Genomic DNA, 12,539 nt, shown 5'->3' with positions numbered 1-12,539 from the left:
TGTTCATATATGCTTAAACAATCCAAACTAAAGGCGAAAACGCATTAGGTTCCAAAACAAATGCTTCAAGTGAACCAGGTGTGAAAACACATTTGCTCTCATTAGAGAGCTTATGTTCTTTAAGTCTTACCGCATCAAAGTCATCTTCATCTTCTTCACAGTGCCGTGCAGCCGCCCTGGGGTCTCCTACCACCCTCAGATCACTGATAGCACCCTAGAATATACAAGCAAAGATTGGTAAGCCTATTTTGATGGTCATGGCAGGTGTGGTGATATATAGTCCAGGTTGAAGGGCAGCTGCCCATTAGAGACTGAATCCACTGCTCTTTCTCGTGCTATTGCCTTCACACGACAGTCAGATATCAATGTGTGCCTGATATCTTACTTTTCAAACACATGGCTATCTGTCTCCATGTGGAATTCCCTTTTATGGTTTGCGGCACAATTTCAAAGCAGATGGGGATAACATTCAATACAATCCACCAAAACAACACATTTCTACTTTCAATGGCTAACATACATGTCTCATTAAATGAATAGTTGATCTAAAAAAAATTTCATTCTCATGTTGTTCCAAACCTCTCTGACTTACTTTCTTCTCTGGAACACAAAAGAAGATGTTTAGAAGAATGTCGACGCTGCTCTTTTCCATACAATGAAAAGTGAATGGGGACCAAGAGCTGTCAAGCTTCAGAAATGACTAAAAGTAGTCCAATGGAAGTCTTCTGAAGCCATGTGATGAGTTTATGATGAGTTCAATTTTAGTTTTATTCCTCACACAAATCTCTCATATTGCTCCAGAATATGTGTAATATAGTGTATGGACTACTGTTAGGGTACTTTGGTTGTGCTTCATGTTATTTTTTTTGGTGCATGACTGCCCGGTAACCATTTATGTTAATTAAGAACAGCATGAACATCCAATCCTTTCCTTTTGAAAGAAAGAAAATACAATACAGGTTTGGTGCGATATGAGGGATTCATTACATTTTGTGTATGCACTATCCCTTTAAGTTGATCTCCATTCAAGATCCCTTTATTTGGGGTAGTAGGAATTCTGGCTAAGTTGCTGGTAAGATCTGACAGGACTTTCCCTCTTATGTCTCACGCACTAAGGTCAAAGGTTTAGGAGCAGAATGCAGTGAATTAAGCTTTAAGATGTCTTAATTGTCCTTTTGTGTCACACTGTGACCTGCACAGAGACCCTCTTACAGCCTCAATACAAGGTCAGATTTACAGACCCGATTGCCCACAGTTCTGCAGATAAGCACATGCTCTTAATGAGTGGGATGGAATAGCAATCATATCCTGCCTAATCAGGTCTGTAATTAAGATGGCCATCTACTTATGGTGGAGTTCCCACAGGAAATAGAAGCCACATGAAACAAGGAGTCATACTGAACTGAACAAGATCCATCTGCTTTTGAGTGGACATTATGAGCTCTGGAAAATGTGAGGCATTCCTGCTGCCTCCGTTGCCTCACTATGGTTATTGGACAATATGCTTGAAAGCACTAGCATGACTGCTGAACACAAGACAGGATATTCAATCACATTACTTCATAGATCAGTTAGGCTGCTGTAGAAGCACAGCAGCTGGTAAAGAATCTGCTGGCTTATATGAGCTGTTGTTAATAATGATACATATTAAGTTCATAGTGCCATTGTACTAATATTTACATTACATTTTATTTAATTTTTTATGTAATTTAATTGCCTACATATTTATTTCTTTATTCCTTTTATATACTTATGTACATGTGATTTGTTTTTTATTTTAAATAAATTTGCAAAGATTTAAAACAAACTTCTTTCACGTTGTCATTACGGGTATTGTTTAGAATTGAGGGGGAAAAAATAATGAATATAATCCATTTTGGAATTAGGCTGTAACATAACAAAATGTGGAAAAAGTGAATATATATATATATATATATGTAATAAATATGTAGCCAATTAAAGTACATTAAATATAATATTTTACGACAAATATAAATAAAAATGTATAAGTAATATATAAATAAATACAATTTAAAACTAAATAGATAAATGAAAAATAATTAATAAACATCACATTAAATGACATTAAATAATAAATAAAAAATGTATATATATATATATATATATATATATATATATATATATATATATATATATATATATATATATATATATATATATATATATATATAAATTAATACAAACTATTAAGTAAATGATAAATAAATAATTTAATAAAAAGATTTACAAATAAAATAAAATAAAGAAGAACAAAGAATAGGGCAGCGGTCCACTGGTTTTCACTGGCCTGAGATCAAGCTGTGGGGTCAGCTGCTGGACACTGCCACACAAAACTAGCAGGAGCTAATTGCTCCCCTGCGGTTTCTTAAAGCAATTACCTACTCTACTCAAACAAGGAAAGATGAGTGGACTTTTTTTTACAACCACAAAACGTATGTTGTTGTTTTTTTAAACAGGCCAATTTGAGCAATCAAATCATGCAGGAGTCACTCAACCACAGAGATGTTTATTGCACTTTCCCTTGTCTAGCCTAAGATAACCTTAATTTGACTTGTTTTCACTGGGATACCATTGTATCAAAGAATGGGCTGTGTACGTACCAAAAATGGATCTGGGTCTGCTCCAGTGGCATGGCCAACAAAAACTCCAGCCCTGGCATCAAGGTCCATATCATCCGGGGACCGCTCAAAATTGACGACCTGAGGATCTGAGTCACAGTTGAAGTAGAGCGAGACCTTCTCATTGAAAACACTGATGGAAAACCGGGTCCAGGTGTTCATCATGGAGGGCACAGAGAATCTGGCCGCCTCGTATGAACTCTGCGAGTCAGGCTCGGTGTAGTAGAAGATAATATTCCGCTTGCCCCTCTCCACTGCCGACAGCTTCACACCGACATACATGAAGTTCTGGGTTGGGTCAGTGATGGAGAAGATGACGCCAGGATTGGAGACCATGGGCTTTATGTTGAAGATGAGGGAGAAGTCACGGAAGAAAGGGTTGGGCAGGTGGGCCGCAGCTGACTGTCCCACATTGGAGTTTGGGCCAAACTCATAGCCGAGGTTGTTATCACGGTCTAAGACTTTGACGATGCCAGAAGGTGGAGGATCGCCAATTAATTGCAACAGCGACACTCCACTTTCTTCTGTGGAAGGAAAGGAAAAGAATATAAATGGACTTTACAAAAAACAGTATAAAAGTAAATGATCAGGGATGGGCAGCAGGCTCTGGCTATAGGTTAAAAAGCACATTATTAGTCTCTTTAAACAAATATTGTAGTGTAAAGTGCTCAACATTCAGCTGTGATGGGAAATCAAGCAGTGGGTCTAGACTTTAGTTGAGAAATCCTGTGAGAAAGTTTTATTTTTGGCTGTATGTCTTTAGTGAGCTAAAGTTCCCTTTTCAGGAGGAAAATGTGTGAATAAAACAGACAGCTGACTCTCTAAAGAATAATCAATTTCATGTGACTCATATTTGGGACTTCCTGGACCAAAACACAGCCCTTTAGATTTAACAAGAATATACATTCATTGTCCAGAAAAAAATTCCAGTTTTAATAGAAAGTGATCCCTTTGTTTATTGTTCCCAAAGGACCTTCTTGAGAATGTAATTTATAATGCACTGATATTTTTTAAAGTAAAATATAAATGCTTTATACTATGGGAACACCCTGAAAAACTGATTTTGTAAGACCCATGAGAGGCACCAATAAGTACTTTATACAAGAGGATATAAAATTTGTTTTGACCTGAGACATGTGAGTTTAATGCCAACTATTACAAATTTAGGCTTCTCCAAAATAAAAGCCATGTTATCAACAGTTGACACAAAGTAAAAAGTGCTGTCGCGATTAATCACATCCAAAATAAAAGTTTGTTTACATAATATATGTGTGTGTACTATGTATAATTTGTAAATATGTATATATGCATTTATATATTTAAGAAAAATATATAACTGTACAGTATACATATTACATATATTATGTAAACACAAACTTTTATTTGAATGCAATTCAAATAAACTCAAAATAAAATAAAACAAAAAAACATCACTGGATAGTGGATACTACTTTTTGCAGATAATTATATGTGTGTGTGCATGTATATACTCTAGACTGCTGGGTGAGATCAAAAGGCTTGCTCTAAAGAACTATGGATAGAAACCTTCAAACTCATGCTAATATCTCTCAGCACAGACATATTTAGCTAGTTGTGAAGATAAGCAAGACATGGAAACATCACAGGCTCCATGTGCTGACATGCCATGAAGAGGAGGGAGAGGTGTGAGGTTACAGCTGGACAGCTTAAGACCCTTCTTGCCTACACACACACACACACTGCATCTTCTGGGCAATTCTGCTTTTTTTAAAATAGATAAGTTGTATAGTTGTACAGTGTGTTTCTTGATAAAACGTACCTTCTTTTTCTATCATACGGAAGATTATTTGTTTTGTGAGACAAAGCAGTATAATGAATACAGTGTAAAAAATCTAACTCACAAACATTTTGACTAATGATAATGTTTTAGTTAACTGGACAATTAAATGCAAAAAAGTTGGCTTAACTGGTCAAAATAAGTTGGTTCAACAATTGTTGGACCAACCTAGTATTAATTGTAAATTCGATTTGTAAATGCAAGTTAACAAGCATACAAGTTGCAACAAGTTAACAATGCATTCTGGGTGCATCATGCAAAACTCATCCATGGTTCCCAGCATGCATTGCGGTATGAAGCATGTAACCATTGTTGAGATTTATAGGCTGATTCTTGATGTCTGTGCAAATCTCATAGGAGGTCAAAGTGCTTAATGTACAATCGGTTTTAAACCTTAGTCAACTACTTTGATTAAAACCATATTTGATATTTTCTAGAATCACAATAAAAAAAAGCTAATAGTTTATTGCTCATATTAAACTCATAAAATCTGTGAATTAAGCCACTACACAATGATTATATCCCTATCATCGAGCAGCTGACAGCATTTGATTATCTTTTCTTGCCAAACATTAAAAAGTCGTCAAACTGCCCAACTAAAGAAAACACTCATCACCATGATGGTGACATAAAAAAATAAAATAAAATAAAAAACTTAATGAGCTGAACAAAACATCTTAAATTGGGAGACATGTGACCTTACTCAGTTAATTGAGTTAAGTGAACTACTTTGTTTAAAATTTGAGTAAACTCAAAAAAGCTGTGCAGCAAGTTGCCTTACAATTTGAAGTTATGTCAACTTTTCTTTTTTTGCAGTGTAGAAAGCAAAAACAAAACAGCATTAAAAGAAAAACAAAAGAAAACAAAACAAACATAATACAAAACAAACAAAACAGCATTAAAAGAAAAACAAAGCAAAGCTAAACAGCATTAAAAGAAAAACAAAACAAATATAATACAAAACAAACAAAACAAAATGGCATTAAAAGAAAAGCAAGGCAAAACAAAGTAAAACAAAAAACAATACAAAACAGCTTTAAAAGAAAAACAAAACAAAGAAAAGAAAAAGCAAATAAGAAAAAGAAAAAAAAGCATAACAGCATTAAAAGAAAAACAAACAAAAAAAACATAAAAAGACAGCCAAAACAAAACAGCATTAAAAGAAAACAAAACAAAAAGACAGCCAAAACAAAAGTGTTCATTATACTAACGCATAAATGTGTTTTTTAACTATTTTCAGAAACATAAAGGATGGTGTCAACTTCTAGAACTTTGAGGTGCATTCATGTTGAAAAATACATGTTTCGAACCATGACTAGACTTTGTAAACGCTCTGAAAAAGACTACCAAATATATAACTCACAACCACCCGGTCTTATTTATCAAACAAGGATCAAAGACCTTTAGGGGCTTACATATTCATCATTAAGTTCTTCAGATGGTGCTTTTGTTATGAGTTGAAATAAAACCCCTCTTGCCTTTGTTGCACATGAAAGGATTAGAAAAGAAAACACCTTACATTTGGTTTTGGTGTGACATGCATTTCTAGTGGATAACGTTTAACTTGTGAACCTATTCTTAGGGTAGATTCAACTAAACACAGGAGAACCCCTGTTCTGAGTTTCACTATTCAAAGAGTAACCCATGTCTTTAGATCATGACAAAATAATGACAAGCTTAGAAGAGGAGGAGGTTTTGGAGCTCACCTCGCATTCCTGCACATGTTCAGGTGCTGCTGTGTAAACAGACATGCTAAACCAGCGTTCTGAATGGCTAATGGCCACATCAACACGAGACTGAGGTTGACATGTTGGGCTTGTGAAAATCACTTTAGGGAAACCAGAATCCTGGACTGTTGCTTTTCTGGCAGCAGGCAATAAATTCTAATGCCAGAATCCAGATGTGTGTCGGGATAAAATGAGACTTCAGAAGTCCCTGAGGACATGTGTGTCTGCTCTTGTACATGAATACAACAACCAGATATTTGACACTAATAACTATCATAAAGACTTGCAATATTTTTGCAAGTGCAAAGACTGGTTTTAACACAGTTTTAAAGTTAATGGATGCAACCTTACTTGTTTATGGGGAAAAGTATGTTATATACCAAAAAAGTATGTTATATACCAAAAATTTTAAATATTTTAAAAATAAATCAAATATAAAACAAATTCTTAAAATAAAAATATATAAATAAAATAAAAATTCAAATTTGCTAACATAATTACAGAGTACAGACACAATACAAAGCAACTATAAACGTGTAAGTAAGTTATTCTTATTTAAAGAGAGTTAAACTTTTAGCAAAAAACACTTTATGTCAGTTGGTTGATCTGATTTTGAATAAAGTAACTAGTTTTAGTCTATTAACTTCGTTCCATGTCACACATGACCCGTGGCATCTATATGTTCACCAAATAAACCAACCTTGACATCAGTATGTGGCCAATGTTTTACTAGCCTGCTGTAATATGGTGAAGATCTTAAAGGGCCACATTGTTAGAGTTAAATATTAGCATTTTAAATATAGAGCCTGTTTATCTATTGATCCATACTAGCGTTCTTGTCCTCTTCAAAACGAAATAGGTTGGTTGAAGCAAAAATGAAATCTATTACAGGTGCTAAATAACCTTTTTGGGTGGATTTATTACTGAAAACACAAATGTGATGTTAAACGTCAAAACCACCCATCAAAATATGACTTAAGGGCTCATGATAAGCCCTGAGGTCCTTTCTCAAATTAGCTGATCAAAGCATATTTCATAAAGGGGCAGAGTCCACATGCTGAGAGAATATGAGGCATTTCTAAATATCAAATGGCCTTATAAAACTATTAAATGTTATTTAAAACTGCTTAATTGTTTGTTGCATAATTTAAACTATATTCATCACCTTCAATAGCACTTGAAGTAGTCAATAGGCCCTATTACACACCTGGTGCATTGCAACGCCAGACACAACGCAAGTGTTTTTTCTAGTTTCAGCCAGACAGAGTTATTATTTTCACGTCCAGTGCCACGTTGTTTAAATAGCAAATGCACTCACGCTCATCTGTTTGCCCATGGGCGTGCTGGTCTGAAATTAGGTGTGTTCATCGAGCTGCATTGTTGGTGCGTTGCTATTTTGAGGCAACTGAAATCGACTGCACCATTGACCAACAAAAACCTGTTCTAAAGTGCAATTGGCTTTTAAAGGGAATGGGAGATGAGACTCTGATTGTTACTGCACGTTATGCCCAAAACACAGCCATTACTCATTAACTCCTATAGGACTGCACAGTTTTGGGGCCCTTTAGAAATTTTGACATGCTCTGACATTAGTGCTTTTTTCAGTTGCTTAAAAACATATTAACGAGTTCACACTTACATATAATTTAGAGGGAGTAAAATTTAAATGCGTATTTGGCGTGCTGTCCAGGGGCTGGGCTCCGAACTCGGAATTTGGCCCGAACCCAGATTACTCCCCCCATGTATGTAAGTGGTTAAAACTAAAAGTGTGGCGAAGGGGTGGTGGAGGGATTCTGATAAACTGTCAACAAACGGAGGTAAGACTGCTGAATATATTTACCTCTTATTGTTGATTGGCTGAGTGCTCTCCACTCATGTCAATTATCTGAACGTGCTCCACCCGAACTTTGTTAATAAAACATAATTTAATGGCAAGACTTGTCCACAAGACTTTTGACTAGTGGGTGTTGTTGCCTAGAGTTTTCGCTTCAAACCAATGTGAGAATCATTGTGCCTGCTCATTCACATGAAACAAAATATTTATTTAAATTTTGTAAGACACTTTATCTTTAGAAAGCCCATATGCGAGGATGGCGTGAACGATCGTGAATAATGCTGTGATTTACACCTGAGAGAACAAAGAACCACCAACATATATTTTGTTGTAGTTTATTCAGAATATAGATAACAATATAAGTGAGAGAAGATTAGGACTAGGTACAACCCTTTTGGACCATGCGCCAGGCACGCTGACCATTTTTTCTGTTGTTAAACTAGCAAAAGTGGATTCAGACATGCCCTAAGTGCACCTGCGCCATGTGCTTCAGACCATGCGCTCAGATCGTTCAAATAGGGCCCAAAGCATATGAAACGGAACTGAAATTAAAAAATGTAACCCTCTCAACTTGTTCTGCTGGTTGATGTTAGATTTAGCATTTTAATCTTAGGCTGTCTCAGAAGGCAATTTCTAATCAAGCACTTTAAATAAGATGTGAGCTGTAATCAGTTTATCCTTAAGTTTTAAGAGCCCCTACTAGTCCCTTCTTAATCCTGACAGAAAATGTAAAATCATCAGCATCATTCACCAATCTTGCACTTGCCAAACGTCAGCAATCAAAATGCCACATGGCCTAATTATGCCAAATAAGCCTATATTATAAATGTGTTGGCTTGTACATTTTATTGGACACTAGAGAGCATTAAAAGCTGTAATACAGTTCAGTGCAATTGGAAACCTGCACAGCATCTTTTGCCAATACAATGGAAGAAAGAAGCAAGATCCAATATGACATCAACACTGCCAATTTACCCCTAGCAAACCCGTTTAACCTTGGAGGCACAATACAGGCACAAAGGACATCTCTGCTAAGATTCTCAACACATCACTTCCAGATTTTTATTTTTTTCTGACAGTCAAGTCATCTGGGCAATTGCAGGAATTGCCCTCTCAGTTGATCCATTACAGAATGAATTGAGCACACTGTCTTTTGGCTCTCAGAGGCTCTATTGTTGTGGAAAAGGTCCATGGAGGGCCTCTGACCCAATGAGAAATCTCGCACAATCACCTCCATTTTCCCAATGAAGCCATTTTTCTCTAAATCTAATAGCTACATCTACAAGCTTCACTGGAGTCCAGACACTACATAACCCCATTATGATCTGTGACACTATTTGAGAAAGCTTTCAGAACAGTCATGGGAGGATATGAGATGGGATATTACAGAAGATGAAAGTATGTGCGCAGCAGTGAGAGGGAGTAACTAGCAAAAAGTAGTGACACTACTAACAGAACTATTTGTCAGTTGCTTGTTGTAGCTCTAGTGCTACAAGCTACAATAATTGGTCAGTAAGATTTTTTTTCATTAGTTAACATTAGATAACTGCATTAGATAACATGCACTCATTAATGTTTGTTAATGTTAATTTCACCATTTACTAATACAGTATTAAAATCAAATGTTGTATTTGTTAACTTTAGTTAAAGCACTGTGAACTATACCATGAACAAACAATAAACAGCTGTATTTCTATTAACTAACGTTAACAAAGATGAATGAATACGGTAACAAATGTATGGCTCATGGTTAGTTCATGTTAGTTAATACATTACCTAATGTTAACAAATGAAACCTTATTGTAAAGTGTTACTTTTTTTCCTTTTGTTTGAAAGAAATGAATACCTTCATTCAGCAAGGATCCATTCAATCAATAAAAAAGTAAATACAGTACAAAATTATATTGCTCTTTTGAAATTCCATTCATCAGAGAATCCGGAAAAACATGTATAACAGTTTCTAATGTTTTTCAACATTGATAATAATAATGAATGTTTCTTGAGCATCAAATCAACAAATTAGAATGATTTCCAAAGGATCATGTGACACCGAAGTAATTATGCTGAAAAATCAGCGTTGACACTTTTACATTTTAAAAATATATTAAAAGAGAAAACAGTTCTTTTAGACTGTAATCATTTTTCACAATATAATAGTTTTTTCTGTATTTTTGATCAAATAAATAGTCTTGGTTGAGCATAAGAGACTTCTTTCAAAATCATAAAAAAAATTTTTTGAATGGTACAGTACATCAAAGCCATACATATCTGTTCTTTGAGAAGTTCAATTCATTTTTGTGAATCAATTTAAATGATCAGTAAAAAAAAAATATATATATATATATATATATATTACATAAATCTCTGCAACTGCAACGTACTTTGCGGCAAATTTAAATGTTATCCTGTCATCATAATTTAGACAGTTTTTATGCCAGATAAACACATAATCTAAAAAGATATTTCTTTGTTAAAGTTCTTCAATAGTTAACTAGCGTGTAGTAGCTTGGGAGGTTAAGGTTTCATTTTAGTTTCCCGAGAACCGGTGTGCAGAAGGGAATTCTGATGAGGAATGCATATACCTTAAGACTAATTAACAAGAAAACCAATCAATCGTGGTTAAAGGAAGACCAGACAGTCGGTTACACATTAGCTTGTCCTTTGCACATGGCCCCAGAGCCTCGCAAAAGCTAACGATGGCTAGAAGCTGTCACACTTAACAATCTATTGCCTGACAATTTCGTTTTCCAACACGAGCAGAACACCTGGAATTCTCTTTTTAGTTTGCGATGAAACAAATGTCAAATCCTTCACATGTAGCTAGCATGAGAACCATATAATTAGCATAACTAAATCTATGAACATAACATGAGCAGCCTGCAGCACCACAGGGACGCCATCAAGCTGTTGAGAAAGCCTTGTTTTCCGTCATGCTGCTTGCATTATAAAAAACATTAATATTGTGGTTTGATCTTATCTGCCATAAATTAGCCTTGAATGTCTCAAAACACTGCCTAATCTAATTTAGTTTATATGTTTCCGTCATTTAAAATGACTCTAATTGAGGTTGACGACTAGATTAAATAAACATACACAAGCAAATAACATCTCCAATTCTGCAGCAGAATCTAAGGTCCTGTTTACATTATTAAGATGCGTTTGGTTGATCAAATCACAAGTAGACGAGGGAGACATTCCCGTTTACACCTGGTGTTTTAATCTGTCTCTTTTGTCCACTTTCAACCACTTCTGTCCTGGTTTTTCCGAGGGGAGGGTCTATAGGTGGTTAAATGTATGGTCTTTTTCAGATCTTTCGTTCTAATGGATGAAAATAAGCTTGCACAATTTACATGTGAACACGACCGAAGACGCTTTCTTTTCTGCTCTGATAGCCGCAAAACGATTATGGTGAGTATGTGTTAGAAAATCAGGAATGGTGAGAGAACATTGCGCTTGGTATGTTTTGCGTCTTTAAACCAAACTCTGGCTAGCGCGCTTCCCATTAGGGCAGTGCGATATTGAAGAAAGTGCGATATTGAAGAAAATGCGATATGCGATATCCTTGTTAAATAATGCGATATTCGATATGCGATACGATATTGCTTTAAGTGTGTAAAATCTATTTCTTTCCCCTACTGATATCTTTCACTTAAAGCATAACCGACGGTGTTTACATGAATACTCATCAAGACAGCCATTTTGACATAACTGTGTGTGTATTTGACAGTTTCAGACAGCAGACAGCACGAGACTGCAAGGAGTTGTTTTTTGCAAGTTATTGCGTTTAATAACTCTTTTTAACGTCAAGCAAGTCACATAAGTAATAGTCGTGTGCCCGTTCTATTCTCTGCTATATGCGTCGACCACTTTTCACAATGTTGAAGTAGCATATTAAAATCATTCAGATATTGCGTACCCTTGCGATATGTACATTTGCGATATTTTGATCATTTCGATATATTGTGCAGCCCTACTTCCCATAATGTTTTTACATTAGGCCAGTAGGCGGAGAGTAAGTGGTCTTTTGCGGCTGTTCGAATGCATACAACCACATGAGTCTTACACTACGAAAGCTATCCAGTCGATATCGATTTTGATTACCTCTGAAAGTGTTTGAAAGTGGACAATCTCAAAACGTTTTAGAGTCTGTTTACACCTGTATTTAGTGATCAGATCAACCAAAACGCATCTTAATACCAGGTGTAAACCGGGCATAACATATTTTCCTACTCCAGTGAATATTTCTTAAGGTAGATTTATTAAGTGAATTTCTATTTTTGCAAACACATAGTCCTAGCTACCATTAATGCACAGGAAAAAAAGATTAATTGAAGTTCCTTGAAAACATGTTGAATTTTTTGTGCCCAAATAGTCACAATATATGGGTTAAGTTGTCACAATGATGCCTTCCATTAAATAGTATATATAGGACATATTTAAAAAGGCTTTGTAGCCTCAAATCAGTTTTCAACATTGATAATAAGAAACTTTTCATATCAACATTTAATAATATGTAGCCATAA

The 12,539-nt window shown here is 35.4% G+C and overlaps 2 protein-coding genes across 4 annotated transcripts in view; one reads left to right on the top strand and one right to left on the bottom strand.

Annotated features, from left to right (window-relative positions):
- Positions 1-12,539, top strand: part of tfpia (tissue factor pathway inhibitor a) — a 1,059,262-nt gene that overhangs the window by 428,999 nt on the left and 617,724 nt on the right. The window lies entirely within an intron of this gene.
- col18a1a (collagen type XVIII alpha 1 chain a) overlaps positions 1-12,539 on the bottom strand; it is a 102,904-nt gene that overhangs the window by 30,347 nt on the left and 60,018 nt on the right. For all 3 annotated transcript variants that reach the window (XM_079821229.1, XM_079821231.1, XM_079821230.1), the window contains 2 exons: positions 2,622-3,163; positions 131-214 (listed from right to left, as the gene is read on the bottom strand). In XM_079821229.1, coding sequence (XP_079677355.1) covers positions 131-214; positions 2,622-3,163 — 626 coding nt within the window. The remainder of the gene's footprint in view (positions 1-130; positions 215-2,621; positions 3,164-12,539) is intronic.

Source organism: Gobio gobio (genome assembly GCF_949357685.1).
Source record: "Gobio gobio genome assembly, chromosome: 7".
Lineage (NCBI taxonomy): Eukaryota > Metazoa > Chordata > Actinopteri > Cypriniformes > Gobionidae > Gobio > Gobio gobio.
This window is presented reverse-complemented; position numbering and strand designations above follow the sequence as displayed.